Source organism: Cebus imitator, unplaced genomic scaffold, assembly GCF_001604975.1.
Source record: "Cebus imitator isolate Cc_AM_T3 unplaced genomic scaffold, Cebus_imitator-1.0 Scaffold110, whole genome shotgun sequence".
Lineage (NCBI taxonomy): Eukaryota > Metazoa > Chordata > Mammalia > Primates > Cebidae > Cebus > Cebus imitator.
The window spans coordinates 383,084-403,248 of record NW_016107425.1 but is presented as its reverse complement, the minus strand read 5'-3'; the positions used below and the strand labels follow the sequence as shown (position 1 = coordinate 403,248).

General features: G+C 39.8%; 1 protein-coding gene across 1 annotated transcript in view; it reads right to left on the bottom strand.

Moving 5' to 3' along the window:
* The window catches only part of MYO3B (myosin IIIB), a 491,163-nt gene that overhangs the window by 273,130 nt on the left and 197,868 nt on the right, over positions 1-20,165 (bottom strand). The window contains exon 9 of the mRNA XM_037741885.1: positions 2,859-3,014. Coding sequence (XP_037597813.1) covers positions 2,859-3,014 — 156 coding nt within the window. The remainder of the gene's footprint in view (positions 1-2,858; positions 3,015-20,165) is intronic.

Here is a 20,165-nt window from a genome sequence, read left to right as displayed (position 1 = left end):
GTTCTCACCTGATTCTTGTCTGTATCACACACCAGACTATTAGCTCTTTATCAGGAACTGCATCTGACTTGCCTTTGTAGTCCCTCTGTTCAGCACAGGGCCTGACACATACACACATATAAATGCCTCTTGAATGAATAAATTAGATATTGAATAAGAGATAAAATGGATACTTTTAACATTCAGTACCTCAGTAGTGTTTATTTTCATGATCTTTTACAGTAAGTAAAAAGATGAATTTGTACAGATTATGGGAAAGAGGTAGTGTTAAAAAGAAAGACTCAGAATTAAATAGACCATATATACTACTACTAACATTTATGGAGGGTGCACTATTCTAAGCATTTTACATGTATTGACTCACAGAACCCTCAAAATGTTCCCCATTTTATAGAATAAACTTTGGAACAGGAAGATTAAAAACTTATCCAGTAAGTGGCTGGCCCGAGATGAAAACCTGGCAGAGCCTATGGACTTTTTTTTCTTTTCTTTTCTTTTTGAGACAGGGTCTCACTCTGTTGCCCAGGCTAGAGTGCAGTGGTGCAATCACAGTTCACTGCAGCCTCGGACTCCTGGGCTTCAGTGATTCTCTCACATCAGCCTCCTGGCACTACAGACGTGTGCCACCATGCACGGCTAATTTTTCTTTTACTTTTTATTTAATTTTTTAGTGGAGATGAGGTCTCGCTATAGTGCCCAGCCTGGTCCCAAACTCCTGGAATCAAGTGATCCTCTCACCTCAGCCTCCCAAATGCTGGGATTACAGGTATGAGCCACCACACCCCGCCAAGCCAGTGGTTTTAACTACTACATTGCACTGCCTGCCAGGTGGCCATAACTGTGTAGAAAAATGATGAGTGGGTCACTTGGCCTCACTCATCTGTACAGTCACCTCAATTTTTCTGTTTTTTTCTGCTTTAACTTAGGAACTCACAACTTTAAATATATTGATTTATCATCAGGGAATGATATTTGAGAGTTTTTCCTGGTGGGCTGAAAACATCTTTGTAGCCAGCTCCTTGCCAGTTGCTAAGAGGAAGTAATAGTACAAGATAGATGGCAGGTTAAGTGTCAATTACATGCATTGTGTTTCCTTTGGAATAAATTTTCCTACATCCTAAGGAAGTGACTGTTTAATAGTGCTGATGCCTATTTGTGAGGTTGTATTTTTTTAATGATAGTTCAAAGAAACACAAACCACTGAGTGAAGCTCAAGATTACAAGGACCCTGTGAGAAGCCTTTGCCACCACATCAAAGGAGTTAACAAAGATAAAGAGAAATTAGAGAAAGGGGATGAGAGAGGCCGGTGTTACAATTTTCTATGGTAAAAGAAGAAAGGTTTTGGTTTCTTTAAAAAGAGAGAGAGAGAAAGCATAGATCTGGACAGGCAAAGTCAGGCAAATGTGAAATCCAGATAATCTGGCAAATGACATCTCAGAAATCATTCTGTGGCAAATCCCAGAACAGGAAGACAAAGAGGAGATGTTGGATTTGACTTACAGCCTTTAAATATTGGGGGTTTTTTTGCCTGGTTTGTTTTTTCTTTATTTTTGGTGGTGGTGGTGCCGTGTGTGTGTGTGTGTGTGTGTGTGTGTGTGTGTGTGTGTGTAGGTGGGTGGTAGGGGTGGTGGCTGGTGTACAGGAACCAAAACGAGGGAGAAAAGAGATTTCAGCTCCCTGTGGCTTAAACACAGGCTCCTACTGCTTCAAAAAGATTCAACGTCACAAGAACTTATCTGCATTTCTCTACCCTGTAGGGAGGCCATAGAAACAGAAATGGCAGTGGAAAAAGCAAACAAGTAGGAAAACAAAAATCGGTCCTGAGCTATCCAAAAGGGAACCTGGTGTGGTGGTGGAGAAAAATCAGCAAAATATAGTCACCTTGAAACTATACCTCCAGCTCTAAGAGTTCTGATGCAATGTTTGGCTTTTTGATTAGTAAACAATTCTCTGCAGAATACATGATTATTTCCAGAACTTGTAACTTAGGATATCTTATTTTCTTCACCTCCAGTACTCTGAATGTTCTTTTAATAATAACAAACTGGAGCTTATCTACATCCTGGATGGTTTCATAAAACCAAATAATTGGTGAGCATAGGAAGCAGGTTTATTTGCATTTAATTTTTTTAAAAGAGAAATTCTGCCACCCTCTGGACAGAAATCAAAGATCTATTTCTTAGGGATTCACCAGGGAATACTGTTTAAAGCACTTGCCCCTGAAAATAAACATTTAAAAAAAAAATCTACCTTCTAAAAAAAAGAGGATGAGGTAGGGTAGAAACCACAGTTGCTTTAGGATAAGCAATACCTGAAAAATATTAATTAAGAATACAAAACTGACTCTAAGGAGTTTTAAACTAAAGAGAAAATGGTCTCAGAGCACATTAGAGAAACAGTCTCCAGTGTTCAGCTCATAATCTTCCCAAAATCATGTTACAGCCTACATTATTGCTCTTCAGTCTACAATGGCCAAGCAAAGGTGTTTCACACAACGTCAGCCATGGTTGCTTTTATACAGTTACCTTTATTGGTAAAAAAGAAGTCCAAATTTCTATTAAATGTAAATCTATATATCTTATATCTATTGATTTTTAACTAAAGCTAACTGAACTCCAGGGCAGAGTAAGATTTCCGTCACTTGAGAGAAATTGGCCGTGAGAACACAAATGGGCAGTTTGTTTCTGAAGCTTTCCTGCTCTTGTCCACTGGGCATGGAGTACTTAATGTCATGTAAATAAAACTCTTAAAAATGCAGGGATGTGATAATTACCAGTAATAATGCTGGGCAAATCAAAACACATGACATGACATATTCATAAACAACCACAGGGAGAAAGAAGAAAGAGTACAGTACCTGGTTTTCACAACAGGATTTAGATGCTTCTGGTCTTGGAGAACCTTAGCCAGCTGTTTTTGCAGAAACAAAACCTTTCCATGCACTCCTTTAATAAATGGGTGGTCAAGGAGATGTGTGACAGAAGGTCGCCTTTCAAAATCCTTAATAAGACACCTGTTCACAAAAATCAATAAACAATCCAAAGTACAATCTTAGACACCCTGTTCCCCTATGAATATGGGAGAGAGAGAAGGTAAAAACTCATTTATAAAACCTGATCATTGGTTAATGATAAACAGCTCTTTATTAATATGTACCAGAAAATAGAAAAACAGTAATTCCCTATTAGTTGAATTAATTAAAACATCAGAAATCTGTTTGTTTTAAGCAAAGTTGAAAACACAATTTCTACCATCAATTTGAATTTTTACCATCAATTTTTAAATTTTTAAATTTTAATTTTTTAAGTGTTACACCTATTTGTGAGGTTGTATTTTTTTAATGCCGTCAATTGTATTTTTTTAAACCACCAATTTGAATTTTCATCACTGAAAATAGACTGCTCAATATTCTATCTGCATTTTCATTACAGAAAAATATTTTCAGTGGAGTCAAGTTGATTCATATGTATACTTTCTTTCAGAAATATGTAGAATTAAATACTATCACTTCAATTAAATCCTAATATACAAAAAGCCCCTTGTTTAGTTGTGGGGAAATGCATTTAGGAGTTATAAGGAAAGAAACTAATCATAAAGAAACATTCATAGAGAAAGTTTGGCAGCTTGATTTCTAATGTCTCCTGAAGAACCAGAAAAACCACAGAACAGGAAGTGACTACAATATAATTCAGATGAATTGGGATAGAATTATACAAACAAGGAACAAAAAGTCCATTCAAAATGGCAAAAATTTGGTTGCATTTAAATTCTTCTGTAGTTAATTGGTTAAAACCACACCGTTGTAACTACTTTCTGTTTCAGATTCAAAATCCTTTTCAAAACAAACAACGATTTAGTACATTTTGGTGCACCCTCTGTGTTATTCAAGATGATTTTGATACAGGGAAATTTCCAGTGAAGTTGAATCTGATGAATACCCCTCCAACTGCCATCACATTTCTAGTCTGCGTAGCTGCCCTTGGCCAGAGGAAGAAATTTTAACATCCACCCTTTTAAGCTATCAGTCTTTAGCCCACATCGGAGGCTTAGGATAAATGGATGCCATTCTGCCCACTCCATGAAATAAACGTCTTTAGTTTTCTCAACAGTGACATGCCAGCATCATCTGAAACACAGCATATTTTTAATGAAATTCACTGACAAATGGTAAAAAAGTTCAGCCTCACCTTGAACATGCTTTCAAAACATTTAAGCAGAATTCTTGAAACAATCCACAACCATTAGACTTACAAAAAAGTTTTAGCCTTTGCAATTTTCAGTTCAAAACACTTTCATATCCCCTACCTTCTAGCCCTGAAAAGATATTCGGTAAATTTCCCAGTCAGTCTGTTTTAGAATTGATTCAGGGGATTCCCTATCTATTGGAACTGAAGCTTTCAGCTAGAAAATCCAACAGAACCTAAATTATCTCCATTCTGCTGCTTGTAGGACAATAAATACCACCTCTGTCTTGCCATGAGAAGAAATACATCATTTGACTTTTGTAGGTTCAGGGCCTTTTGTATAATCTATTATTTTTCTGTGAAAAATAAAGAATCAGTGCATATACTTTAAAAAGACTGTGTTCATGTCTTTATATCAGCAATCTTCCCTTGATTCCTTGTATATTCACCTCTATATGTATCTATCAAAGCTAATACGCTGATATTATGTAAAAATGCTAATAACCATGTTTCCTGAAAAAAGAAGGAACCCAAGATACTGTCAGTAATATAAGTGTATGGCCCAGTCCTCCTAGCATTAGGAATAGTGTATAAAAACTCCTAAGATAAATAGTCCTTATGTCCTCTGAGAGTTCCTACTGAAGATGCACCTCAGAGGGAGTGGAAGGAACTGCGGGATCTGAAGCTGTACCTGTCCAGTGATTTTTAGTAAGTCACATTATGTCGGTTTCTCATCACAAAATAGGTATATCAGTATTGAAGTATTTCCCAAACATGGGGAGAGAAATTTCTTGTTTTCTCACATAATATTCATCTCACCCATCCTCAACCCTCCCCAATTTTTTTTTCCTTTTTTCCTGTGTTATTGAATCATCATCTGACTACCAGTAGATGCTCATTGAAAAGAAAGAATGAACAAAAGGACCAGGGGCACCCTCAATAGCTTTTTGGCTAGTGGCAACACTTCAAATTAGTAAACTCAGGGGCAGAGGCTGAAGGTGGGAGAAGGCAATTAATAAAAAATTCATGGCATGTGAAGGGGAAAATGGGCTGGAGCTGCCTCTACCTTCCCCCTTAAGATAGGTACCTCAGGGCAGCGTTCCAGGTGAGGCCTGAAAACAAGGTCCTTTGGATACTTCAGTAAGTAAAGCTCCTTGAACAGGGATTGAGAAAGACTGGGAAACAGATACTCCATCCAGCCTTATGAAAATATGAGTCTACTAGAGTCAAAGAGTGCAGTTAAAGGTGGTATAGCTTGTTTCACAATTTTAGCATCCACTGGAGAAGGCAGGCTTCCAACAAGTTTGCAAGATCGTTTGATATGTTGGACAGGGTTCCTCTCTAGATTATGGAGGAATCAAAGAAATGAGTAAATAACGAAGTCAGAGAATTAGACAAAGAAGAAACTAACAAGTAAATCTGTTATTTCTTGAAGATTAAAAAAAAATGATGATAGTGGGTATTCTATTTTCTGGAAGCAATGATCATTGTGGCTCACGCCCGTAATCCCAACACTTTAGGAGGCCGAGGTAGGAGGATCGCTGGAGCCCAGGAGTTCAAGACAAGCTGAGCAACATAGTGAGACCTCGTCTCTACTAAAAAATAATTTAAAAATTAGCAGAGCACACCTGTAGTCCCAGGTACTCGGGAGGCTGAGGCAGGAGGATCACTTGAGCCCAGGAGTTTAAGATTTCAGTGAGCTGAAATGACCACACCACTACACTCCAGCCTGGCAACGGAGTGAGACCCTGTCCCAAAACAAAAAGGCTTTGTTAGCTCTCCAAGTAAGACAGACTGAAGTGGGTTGAGTGTCTGTCATAATAAACCCCTATTAACTTCAGTAGGGATGGCACCAGTTTCAAGATGCCAAAGGAGAGACCCAGAGCCAACAAATGAGACATAGGGTTTTATCAGGAGAAACTTACAAACAGGGATGGTCCAGTAGCCGTGTGTTGGACAGAAGAACCGCCACTGCATGCGAAAAGCATTCACTTCACGCCTTTCTCCTACCAACCTTCACATGGCAACCTTCATGTAACCCAGAACAAAGAGCCTCACTCCCCTGTATGATGATGTTCCACAGGAAGGCCCAGAGCTCAGATATTCCTTATAGATAAGGAATTGATCTCTGGGTTGGCCATATTCTGAACTCCAAACACATATTCAGGTGTGACTGCCATCCTCAGACCATACTCAGGGTATGCTCAAGTTAAATTACAGCTGTCAGGGGTGTCGACCATGCACCATCATACCACAGAGCAGCAAAACTGAAACTGAGTGTAAAGAGGAAGAATGCTAAGCAGAGTTGTGACTCTCCAATTGCATTGGAGGATTTTTAGGGGAAGGGCATGAAGAACTTGAGGGTATAGCTTTATTCTAAAATACTCTATTTTTTTCTCATAGGAAGCAAAGAGCCAGTCTGAAATGGAATTATTATTTTACAGATAAAAAAAGTTATTCCTTAAGAGCAGATAGGGCTAGAAGTCCTGTGTTACTAGATATCAGGGCATAGGATCGTATCATTTACTCAGCAAACATTTATTACACAGCACCAGAATTAGCAAAAATACATAAATTAGAAAGCATGACCCTTTTCCTCAAGGATCTACAATCTAATTGGAAAGACGGAAGGACAAGAGAAACACATGAAACAGCAAAAGCTATATGTTTTCTTGTATCTTTAGGATAAGAAATAGTAATAAGAAAGCATAGGGTTTCAGAGCCACAGGGACTGAGATTTTCGATTCTAACCCTTCTTTTAAGAGGCGAAGAGACTGAGACCAAGTCCTGACAGTGATGACGTCAATTCCTTAACTCCCACAGGAGGACCCGCCCTACTCTGCTCCGTTTTGCTAAAAGTGGCAAAGGTACAATGTACAAAACAATTCTTCAGGGCCAGAGGAAAGAACTAGGCAGGGAAGACTTCCTGAAGCTGGTAAGAATTGAGCTAGGTAAGTCTTGGGGGAAGTTTTGGAAGTAAATTGAACTAAACTAAACTGGGGGAGCAAAGGCAGAAGTCATTTTAAGATTGGAGAACTAGATTGACAATGCAAGAAGACCAGGCAAGCTGCAAAGCCCGTAACTCAGGACGCCACCAGAACACTGACCTTCACCTCCTCAGCGGCTTCTCTTGAGTGCCTAAGAACAATTATTGCCTTTAGTCCCTTTACCAACTTTAACTAGGGTATAATTGATATTGCTCAAGACTGTGTAGGCTGGTGCCCAAAACGTCTACTGTTTAAGTTTGTTGGCTTGTCATTTCTATCCCTGGTCAGCAGAGGTTTAGAGGATGAAGATGAAACTGACAGCTGGGATTCTTAAAACTCCTGATAGCCTCCATGTCCTTTTATAAAGCAAGATAGAATTCCTTCAACCTGATTTCGAGAACAAACAAATAAAACTAAAGAAGTTCTAATATACTTATTCATTTCAGGTATAGCTTATTAAACCAGGAATTGCAAATTCCAAATGAAGAATATCTTCTCCCAACCAGGGACTGAGCAGTTTTTACAAAAGGATGCATAGAATGTTAAACTCTGTATAGGGTTGGGGGCCAGCCAACGTTAGGTGAATTAGGGGAAGCCCTAGACACATAAAGCATTCCATCAAAAAAAGAAACTAGTTTCCTAGTCAAAAGAGTTTGGAAAACATTGGTGATTCTCTAAACCAAGTAAGTTTGGAGTTTCATAATGCACACAAGCCTTTTAAAGGTTCTTACAAGTACTAGGGTTAAAAAAAAAAAGTTTAATTCTGTTTGAGTCCACGTTTCCAAACTTACTTGACCACAGAGACCTTTTTTTGTGTGTGTCGGCCTCACAAATGATTTCCTTGGAAGCTCTGTTGTAAGCAATTAGTAGCATGATTTTAGAATGGATAGCAGCGTCCTCAACTCAGTGGACTGAGGGGAGACTCTAATAACCCTTAATTATTACCACATCTGAGACACTCTGTTGGGCTACTGTTTCTGCAAAAGACAGTGTTTCAAACTGGGGAGACATTTTCCTGAGCTCAGCTCCTTCCAGAGTTTTTTAATTTAGAAAAGAAGTAACAAGGACTAGATTTAGATAAACTACTTTTCCCCCAAATCGTAAGTAATTCTTTCTTTTATTCATTCCTGGATTTTTAAATCTTTTTTTAAAATCTGGATTTAGATATGTTTTCTCTGTGCTAAGAGACAAAATGAAACAACAAAATACCAATTTATGTATACCATGAGATATATACAAGAACCTCTGGAAATAAGGCCATGGTGTGTGGTTTGAATATGACAGGAAAGTCCACCAGTAGAAAAAGGAAGCAAATGTCAGCCTTGAAGGAAATCAATTCGCTACCTAATTTGAAATTCTAGTACCTTCCATCATGCATTCTTGGCTGAAGATTAATTCTCAAATCTATTAGTGTCACCACATTAAACACAGGTTGTTGCAGCCATTTGCAGCAATCTCCCAGGCTGGCTTCTGCCAAAAACAGGCAAAAAGGAGACATTTCTTCGCAAGAAGCAAGGGTGGGCTCTGGAGCTGGTGATGCCTGTGCACTCTCTGCTCTCATACGATAATGCTGTGGTGACACAGCTTCTCTGTCCCTATAAATTGCCATTTCAACCAAAAAACCAGATGCCTGCAAGGGGAAGCTATTTGTCAAGAGCCTCCGACTGTTGTTTACCAATGAATAAAACACTTGATACAGAGCAGCTGAAAAGGCAAAAACTAAAAATACTAGTGAACTGGGTAAGAAAAGCATGAGGGTGAGCAATTTTATTCCATACATTGGGGCAAAACTAAATCAAAACTCAGGATTTATGTCTCTTCTCATTTCTTTATAAATACTCTGTCTTTTACATTTCCTGCTATTTCTTGCTGGCTTGCTACTTGGATTGTTACATGTTCCCGTTGCTACAGAAGATCTAAACATTTTGGATCTGAGCCAGCATTTCCCTGCCCTGTGATTCACACTCTACTGCCCTGTGGTTGCTATCATCATCAAACAGAAGGCTGACTGACAAAGAGGCCCTACATCAAGGGGAGAAAATCCTCCTGAGGATACACTAATTATAGGTTAAATATCAGAGCCCACAGTACTCTGTCTTGGAAGAAAATTTCCATTCTGGAAGACAAGACTATGACAAACAGGCATGTTCCCCAAATGACTAATGCTTCAAAAGAAGGCAGAATGAGAAGCCTGATGTTGTGTATGGTATTTCTGTGAAACATCACCTCCCTGTTTGGTGGAATATTTCATTGCATTTCAGTTTTCCTGAAGTCTGCATATCACATTTGATGTTATTTGAAAGTCTCACTGATGAGAACTGAAATTGCATCCTAGCTTCAGACTTGGGGTTGGGAAGTGGGGTCCTCCCTTGAAACAGGTAAATGAGAACTAGGAGTACATCACTCAGTGAGGCAGGTCTATGGTTATCAATCAGGGGAGGACAGTCAGTATTTGCTAAAAGAAAAAAAGCCCCGAGAAGGCAGGATGGAGAGTTTTAGAACAGGAAGCTGAGTCTCCCTTTGAAGTAAGTAATGGGAACAGTCTGTGTAAAAAGCGAGAGACCACACGGCTGCTGCCATCTTGCCAGAGATCCTGGGGCAAGGTTTGGAAGATAAGCAAGTCAGCCTGATCTTTAGACAAAGCTGTCAGCACCAAAGGTCCAGAGTGAGCTCAAGTAAATCTAGGATGGAAATGGAAAGGGAAGAACACTGAATTTCCTGAAGGCTGAGACTGGGCAGGCAACTTGGGGATAAAGAACGTCTACTTTTCTCACCCAGAGAAGATTCAAAGAAAGTGCAGAAGGTCACATAAAAAATATATACATATAGGGTGGTTTAAAGCCAAAATGTCAAATCTCTGATGAAACAGAAGCTACCTCCAGAGTTAAGGAACGTGCACCAGTGTGGTTGGAGAGAGTCCCTATGCAAAAACAAAGCCGGATCAGAGACCCCCGCTAAGGCAGAGAGCTGCAATGTGTAACCCTGTAATGCCCCAGGGTTGCAGCCTGAGTGAAACCTGTCAACCAGGAACCTCTCTAGCCTCTATCTCTAATCTCTTGGTCAATATGAAATAGTTAGAAAAGCCCAGACTAACTATGTTCTTAGCGAAGGAGAGGAGGTAACAAAAATTCTAGATCCTCCAGCCCTGCTCGTCTGGGGACAATTAGAGAGCCACAGTGAGGAGGAACAGAGCGAAGGAGACTATACCATGGACAACAGGCAGAATCAGTCTGAAAGGAAGAAAAGGAGAGAGATGTAAACGTGCTAAACAAAGGAGATGAAGTTAGGAGGGCCAAGTGGAACCAGGCCAGAGCCAAGAGACAGGTCAAGACGGGCCAGAGGTTCAAGGTAAAGAGGGATGTGTCCAAGGAAAAGCCAACTGAAGGCACACTGACTATGGTGGCTGTTTTATTCTTGTTATTGGCATCTCCTTCTTGTGTTTAAGCTATGCTTTCAGTGTCACATGGCATTTGACAAAGAATGGGGATAAGGATGCCCTCTGCTGCACGTGGTGGCAGCCAAGAAGATGTCAATTTTGTGCTCTAGAACTAAGACGGCTGTAAGAATTGTAACTGGTGGCCCAAAGTCATCACCTTCTGCTCCTGCTTGCTTTCTTTTCTTTCTTCTTTGGTTGAGTTTTTATAAAAAGCACCTTGCAATTAACCAGATCTGTCTGGAGGCAACTCCAGCCATGTGATACAGTCAGGGCCCTGGTAAACATGAGCCATTACTTCATCACACGGCCCCAGCAACTAGCTTATCAGATTGTTAGTCTATGTTCAGATGCCACCCTTTAGTTCAAAGGACTGGAAAAGGTGTGATCCTTGGGAGATCAAAGCCTAAAATGGTCAGAAAGGTTATGGTGCAGGGAATTCATGTATAGTGTTTGGTACATAGTGAGCACTTGATAAATGCCAGCTCCCTGGGCCAGACACTGTACTAGTTGCTGGGTATACAGTCAGTCAGTCCAGTAGAGGAAGACAGCTATGGTACACCTACATAATAATTAATAATTAGCAGTATGAGTGCCACATAAGTGTCCTACTCCATTGTGCACTGCTGTATCAGATGATCTAAGACTGGGTAATTTATAAAGAACAGAAATTTATTTTCTCACAGTTCTGGAGCCCAAGAATTCCAAGGTCAAGCTTCCAGCAGGTTCAGTTGTCTGGGGAGGGCTGCTCTTTACTCCCAAGATGGTTCTTTCAGAGGGGAGGAATGCTGTCTTCACATAGTGGAAAGCCAAAAGGCAAGAAGAGACTAACTCTCTCCCCTTCAAGCCTGTTTATAAGGGTACTTAATCCCTTTCACCATAGAGAGGCTCTCATGACCTAATCACCTCTTAAAGAACCCACCTCTTAATATTATCACAATGGCAGCACCTGAATTTTGGAGGAGACACATTCAAACCATAGCAACAAGGAAATGTTAATGTGCAATTTGAGTTAGATTTGAATAATGCTGCACCCATTAGTTAGCTACTTTCTCTCAGTGTGATTCCTACCACTGAGGACAAATTTCTGTTTGATAGTAGGGGTCCTGATCAGAACTTTCAAAGTTCTGAGGGGAAGAGAATTTCTGGGTCTGACAATTCAGCAAAAGCAAAGAACTTTGGCATTTTCAAGTTCACGCTTTTGGGTAATCTTATTTTTTTTAATGTCGGGCTCATTTCTTTGATTCAAAAATCAATTTCCATTTTGACAAACAGTCATGGTCTGCTTCTTAGTCCAGGCTTAAATGCCCAGGGACACATGAATTGTATTTCTTCCCATGGTTCTACTTGCCACCCTTCCCTGAATTAAAACCACAATTCTTATTTGTATGCATTCTTCTCCGTACAAGGAAAAGGAATAGATAGTACCCAGCCAACCTCTAAAAGAAATGAACAATCCATTCCACACTGCGTGATCATTACATGCTCAAAACTACACCAGGACTGCGGTTGGGGCTAAGAGAGTACAAATCAAACAAAAGATATTATATTCCTCCACAAGAAACTTATCAGCTTCTGGGGTAATACCAAACTTACACATAGGAAAGATTTAGAGAATCAGGTCAGACTGATTTCATTGAATCATTCAAAAACTTACTAGATATTTAATGTGAATGGTGCTACAGCAAATGCTTGGGGAAAGGATGCCTGGAATGGAACATTCACTTTCATGGGATTTAGAAAGAAGAAGAAGAATAGACATGGACATAAATAATAATAATTTAAGGCTGAAAAGTATAAGCACTAGATTAGCTCAGGTGAAGAAAATAATTCTAACTAGGAGCAAGAGTTTCACATGAGAGATGATCATTGGGTCTTAAAAAACAAAAGGGATATTGACAGGAAATGCAGGGAAGAGGCATTCCAAGTAGAAGATACAGTAGTCTTCTGAGGAAGCTCATCGGTATAAAATGCAGGGCTCATCTAGGGATATGAGCAGAACAGAATGATGCAGTTATAATAGAGATGGAAGTGAGAATCTGGCTGGAACACTTTCAGAACCTACAAGGTCTTTCTGTAAGTTTGGTCTTTCTTAGCCACATTAAACTGAGGTTCATGAGCATGGATATAACACAGTTTGATCTTTGCTTCAGAAAGTAAACTGGTACCACATTAGAGAATAGAACAGAAGGAGCGAGTGGGTTCATTTCGGAAGAATACGGTCTGAATTAAGGAAGTGGAAAGGGAAAGATGATGACTGTAGCCCTGGAACTTGAAGACAAGTCGAGTTGAAAGAAAAGAGAAGAGGTCACCAATGGAATCTTAGGCAAACAAATTTAATAGAAGGGCCTGTAGCTAAATCTTTATGAATATAAAAATCTTTTATATTCACTACCCAACTAAAACCTCTCTCAAAGGACCCTAAAGGACTTTAGGTTACCAATTCTGTGCTCCCTTTTTAGTGATTGTATTCAACCTGTCTGTTCAAGAGGTCACTAATGACCACTATTACCCTGGTTTCTTGAAACATTCTCTTTCATTGCCTGTAGTGATGCTACATCTCTGAGCTATTCTTTTATTTTTCTGACCACTCTTGTTCACGCATTTTCATTGCCAGGTGGAATAGGATGATAAGGGCAGAGGAGACAGCGTACGCAAAGACAAGGAGAAGTGAAAATAGAACTGATGGCTTTTATGCGCACAGGCTTAGAACTCGCTCCTGAACAACTACAGCCTTTGTCTAGTAGATCAAATATATAAGCTAAGTAATATAGAGAGAATTTTCATACTACAGAGAAGGCTATCCCTATTCTTAGAGACTCACAATCCCAAACAAGTCTGTAGATTCAGCTGAAAATGAGTGGGTGCAACTATAATATGCATATCCGACTTTAAGTAAAAATTTTAAATGTAAGAAAATCAGCAAAAACTACTCAATAAAATTCACTAATTATTGCCAATAATTCTTATAACTTTAATAAGATATAATTCACATACTGTACAGTTTGTCCATTGAAAATATATAATTTAAAGGTTTTGTTTGTTTGTTTGAGATGGAGCCTTGCACTGTCCCCTGGACTGGAGTACAGTTGTGCGATTTTGGCTCACTGCAACCTCCACCTCCCAGGTTCAAGCAATCCTCCTGCCTCAGCCTCCCAAGTAGCTGGGATTACAGGCACCTACCACAACGCCCAGTTAATTTTTGTATTTTTAGTAGAGATGGGGTTTCACTATGTTGGCCAGGCTGGTCTCAAAGTCCTGACCTTGTGATCTGCCTGCTTTGCCCTCCCAAAGTGCTGGGATTACAGGTGTGAGCCACCATGACAGGCCCGCAAAGATTTGTATTATTTGAACAGTTGTGCAACCACTACCAAAATCAATTTTAGAACATTTTCATCACCCCAAAAAGAAACCCTATATCCATTAGCATTCATACCCTATACTCCCTCAGCCTTCTCAGTCCCAGGCAAACACTAATCTACTTTCTGTCTCTACAGATTTGCCTATCTGGACATTTCATATAATATGTATGGTCTTGTGTGACTAGCTTCTTTCATTTTGCATGTTTTCAAGGTTCATTCATATCATATTATATATTTATATTACACTATTTTTATTGTTAAATAATGTTCCATTATATGGATATACCACATTTTGTTTATCCATCTATCAGTTGACAGACACTTAGGTTGTTTCCACTTTTAAGCTATTATGAATTATTGCTACTACAAACATTTCTGTACAAGCTTCTTTTCTTTTTTTTTTTTTTTTTTTTTTAGACAGAGCTTTGCTCTGTTCCCAGACTGGAGTGCGGTGGCACAATCTCAGCTCACTACAACCTCCGCCGCCCTGGTTCAAGCAATTCCCTGCCCCAGCCTACCAAGTAGCTGGGACTACAGGTGTGTGCCACTACACCTGGCTAATCTTTTGTATTTTAGTAGAGATGGGGTTTCACTGTGTTGGCCAGGATGGTCTCCATCTCTTGACCTTACAATCCACCCGCCTCAGCCTCCCAAAGTGCTGGGATTACAGATGTGAGCCACCGCGCCCAGCCACAAGTTGTTATGTGGACACATGTTTTCATTTCCCCTGGGTTGCTGGATCATATGGTAGCTTTATGTTTATCTTTTTGAGGAACTACCAGGCTGTTTTCCAAAATCGTAACATCATTTTCCATTCCTACCAATATATGCAAATTTTAAAATATTTCATCTTGTTCCAGAAATAATTCAAGACATCTTACAATAGGTGCTTAAATAAATAAAAGTATATGTGATAAGGCAAGATAAAAAAAATTATAAGCCAAAGAGAAAAATGAAGCAAAGGGGACATTAGGGAAGATAGGAATTAGAATACCAAATAAAATACTTTGTTAGAGGTGTCCACAGATTGGGCTCTGGGCCTTATGTCAGACAATGTAAAAGACAAAATATAGTCTGTTCTATATTTCTTAAAATTCATGATATAAAAACAGACAAGTCCAGGTGTAGTGTCTCACATTGATCCCAGCATTTTGGGGGGTTAAGCCAGTATTGCTTGAGCCCAGGAGTTAGAGACAAGTCTGAGCAACACAGGGAGACCCCGTCTCTACCAAAAATATTTTTTTAAGTTAGGGAGGCATGGTGGTGCACAGCTATGATCCCAGTTACTCGGGACGCTGAGGTGGGAGGACTGCTTGAGCCCAGGAGGTTGAGGCTGCAGTAAGCCATGACTGTACCACTGCATTCCAGCCTGGGCCACAGAGTGAGACCTTGTCTTCAAACATTTTTTTAAATAAAAATATAAAAATAAATAAATAAAACAGAGCAGAAATTTGCAGAACTATGACATAATGACAGGTAACAAGACTAAAAATGCAGCTTTTCAGGGTTTTCATAGAAATGGCTCCATGCAGCCAGGCGTGGTGGTTCATGCTTGCAATCCCAGCACTTTCAGAGGCCGAGGCGGGCAGATCATCTGAGGTCAGGAGTTTCATGACCAGCCTGGTGAACATGGTGAAACCCAATCTCTACTAAAAATACAAAATTGACCAGGTGTGATGGCGAGTGCCTGTAATCCCAGCTACTCGGGAGGCTGAGGCAGGAGAATTACTCGAACCTGGGAGGTGGAGGTTGCAGTGAGTCAAGATCATGCCACTGCACTCACTCCAGCTTAGGCAAAAACAGCAAAACTCTGTCAAAAAAAAAAAAAGAAAGAAAGAAAGAAATGGCTCCATGCAATGTAAGGAATATTATCACTCTCTAGTAAACATGGCTATGGGTTTCATAGAGCTGTTTCCTAGAACATTCTTCAATCCCAGCTGATGCCTTATATTATCTACTTAAAAAAAAAAAAAAAAAAAAAAAAAAAAAAAAAAGTCTCCCTGGGTGGCCAATACAAAGACACAAGGAGCTCTCTGTCTTAATTCATGTCTAAACCTAGCAGCGACTTGGTGAATTTTTATAGGGTCAGGCCTCTTGCTTCCTGACGTGTTGAATGTCTGGATGCTGGCATGGATTAAGGAAATAAAAGGTGAATGCCAAGCTACCATGTGCTATTCATTGCAAAAAATGAAAAGAAGATTGCTGAAAATTGCCCATGAATCAAAAGTAACTCAAAGGAGGGAGCAATTCAATCCCAACAATGTGAGCTGGAGAAGGACAGGAATAAGACTGGAGCATCACACAAGGGGGAGCTGGAAACAAAAGTGCAGCCAATTTGCTCCCTAAATGATGACAATAATTATTCCAGCTGAAATGTCTGGCCATAATACACAGTGGGTCTAGGAGATTAGTTAAAGGGGCAGGATAATGACCTAGCGCTGCAGTAGTCTTACTGGCATTGTGTCTACCCACATTTTGTACCCTTCCCTTAATGTGTATTCTTTTGGTAAAGACTAAAATTGACTAAACACTCTCTGGCTGATTGCCAATTATGTGAACATCAAATTGGAGAACATGAACTAAGCCAGATTTTCATAACAACTTAACCACACTAAAAAGTCTGGAAAAAAATCTTGTCAGATAATATGTAGTTATGCATGTTTTATCCAAGATAGGATTTTGCACGGCTATTGGCTGTCTTGGTTCATGTTCCTGAGGACACAAACCACCACCATGCCTGTCACCTGCCATCTCTCCTGCCCAACTTCTTAGCAAAAAAGATTCCAAGGACAATGAACCACAAGGCCCAAATGACTGCTTCTGCTGCTTTTTTAGAGATGGTTTTTGCAGAGGAAGTGGCCACTCAAGGAAGCCAGGAAGTGCTGCTTCTGTGTGATTTTAGACAAGAAATGAACACTTTACCCTCCACCCCCCACCCCACCTCCAGGATGTCAATCTATTGCCTCGTTCAGCATTAAATTTTTGCAGGATAAAATATTTTTCTTTTTTAGGCAAGAGAATGAATAAAGACACTGACTGCCAAAGAGAGTCTGGGGAGTCCTTAAAACTCCTCCATTAACATGATGGAGCAGAACAGCTCCATCTATTACATCAAAGCCTCATCAGAGACCCTAATCCTTTCTGAAAGGAACTCTCAGGCAACCAAGCCTTTAATTTGCTGAATAATAGGCCATCTAATTAACCCTTGCAAAGTAAAGCACAGACGTTGCAGGCAACCAACACATGTTCCCAAGAGGTTGGGAAAGAAAGGGGAGGGGGAGACAGTTTGGAAGAGTTTTGACTCCTATTGTTAGGGAACTAACTCTGCGAATGGGGTTTCTAAATGGTTACCTTTCTGTTTTTCTTTCTCATTTTCTCCATTCTCTTCCCCCAGGGGACATGCTGCTTCCCTGCCCTGATATTACGGTTTGTCCTGAGCTTTAAGCCACTATAATTCACTGACATGCATAGATAGGTGATGTAGAATGGCTGTCACAAAATATACTCATGGCAGCAAATCAGTGACATAAAAGGCTCTTTTAGGACCATTTACCCACCCGTCTCTGCTCTGGGACAGGCCATTGTGCTGGGGGGGGGGGGGCGGGAGGTGGGAAGGGGAAGGAAGCAGAACCCATGACAAGGAGAAAGGGAAGAGAAGAGAAAAGAAGAGAGGGAGTAACACTAGCTCAGGCACTTCTTGGATCTCTTCTAATTCAACAGGCAATGCCTAGCATTAAACAGGGTTGTTTGATTCTTTCTGTGGGATCCTATTACTGGAGGTAGACAACTGTATACTATGTTGCCAAGGACAGGTAACAGGTTAGATGGTTCATGAATTTCATACTAATATGCATTAATAATAAATCATAGACATATTACCCTTCCTGCTAGTTATATCAGATAATGCGATGAATGATTGAATGTATGCCACAGTGGTCAATTATCATGTGGATGATATCAATTCTCTTGTGCTGAGGACATTTATCTCTGTATTGATCTGGCTTTGCTAGCAAGGATCATAAATTACTAGCCTTCCATAACCATATGATGAATACTCTAATAACAGAATGCCACCAAGTCCTGTTTTCATAATAAATTTCCTTATGATTTCAGTTAGAACATTAGCATGCAGAGAATTTGTTTTATTAAAGGCTTAATTTTTGCAACAGTTTTAGGTTCACAGCAAAATTGAGATAAAGGTGCAGAGAGTTCCCATATACTCCAGCCTCACTACATGCACCCACTATCAACATCCCCCAGCTGTACATTTATTACAATTGACGAACCCACATTGACACATCATAATTACCCAGAGTCCATGGTTTATGTTAAAGTTCACTCTCAGTGTTGTACATTCTATGGGTTTGGACAAATTTCTAATGACATGTAATGCATCCTTATAGTATTATACAGAGTATTTTCACTGCCCCAAAAATCCTGTGTTCCACCTATTCATCCCTCCCTCCCCACCCGCAACTCCTGACAACCACTGATCATTTTACTGTTTCCATGGTTTTGCCTTTTTCAGAATATCGTGTAATTGGAATCCTACAGTATACAGACTCTTCAGATTGGTTTCTTTCACATGGCAATATGAATTTAAGATTCCTCCATGTCTTTTCACAGCTTGATAGCCGATTTCTTTTTAGCAGTGAATAATGTTCCATTGTCTGGATATATCACAGTTTACCTATCCATTCACCTACTGAAGGACATATTGATGATTTCAAGTTTTGGCAATTGTAAATTAAACTGTTATAAATATTAATGTACAGATTTTTGTGTGTCTGTAAGTTTTCAATTCCTTTAGGTAAATATTTAGAAGGGTGATGGCTAGACCCTGCAGTAAGTGTATGTTTACTCTTGTAAGAAATTAGCAAACTGTCTTCCAAAGTGGCTGTACCATCTGCATTCACAGCGAAAATGAAGGAGAGCTCCTTTTGCTCCACATCCTTGCCAGCGTTTGGTATTGTCCGTGTTCCAGATTTTGTGTCATTCCAGTAGGTATGTAGTGGTATCTCATTGTTGAATCTTTTAATTTTATTTTATTGTCAAAAGTTATATGCAGTATGAAGACAATGAGAAAATCCTGTCTATCCCAAACAAACAACAATATCCTAGAACCAACATGCATAAGCTTATTAGACATTATTGTTACATTTTCAGGGATTCTGTGAACTGGTTGATATCACATTGATAGCATGAAATTGGTTATGATGAGAATATTTACACCACGAAAATGAGTAAACACTAAAAATCAGCCCCACTCCCACCCCTACCCCCACCAAGCCAGTTTAAACATTTACCAGCACAGCACTGCTTGCGTACTGAAAGTCCTGGGAAAAACTGCCTGCCTGATAATTCAAATGCACGGTCATACAGATAGAAATCTCTTTTTACCACTCTTTTCCTTGAATGCTTTTTTTCCCCTTATTTCCTGCCTTCTGCTAGATTGATAAAATTTTCTGTAGACCCTTCTTTCTTCTTTTGGCTTTGAAACTAGACATAGTTTTCCTATAGTTTTAACATATTTGCTTAACTATAAATTAGTTTAACATGTTTGCTTACCTATAAATTTTCTAGTAGTTCCATTCCCTTTCTGAGTACAAAAATCTATGAATGCCTAGGCCAGGCCTGGCGGCTCACGCCTGTAATCTCAGCACTTCGGAAAGCTGAGGAGGACAATGATCACCTGAGGTCAAGAGTTGGAGACCAGCCTGGCCAACGTGATGAAACACCATCTCTACTAAAAATGCAAAAATCAAAATACAAAATCACCAGGTGTGGTGGCAGGCACGTGTAATCCCAGTTACTCGGGAGGCTGAGGCAGAAGAATCACTTGAATTTGAGAGGCGGAGGTTGCAGTGAGCCGAGATTGCACCACTGCACTCCAGTCTCAGTGATAGAGCAAGACTCCCATTCAAAAACAACAACAACAACCACCTCTGCATGCCTAAGTCACACCTTGGACGCTGCCTCTGCCCCAACTGTATGATTATTTAGAGTTAGTTTTTACATATTTTATCCCAAATTGTTTTCCTTTTTACCGTTAACAGGTATTTACACTAGTCCTTCAGACTGTTCCATGAATTTAATTTCATTTCAAATGAATTTATGGTTCATTCTCCTGTTGGTGGTTGTATTACTCAGTTTTATTCGAGGAGGGGGGGAAGGGATGGGGAGGGGACGGGGGAAGGG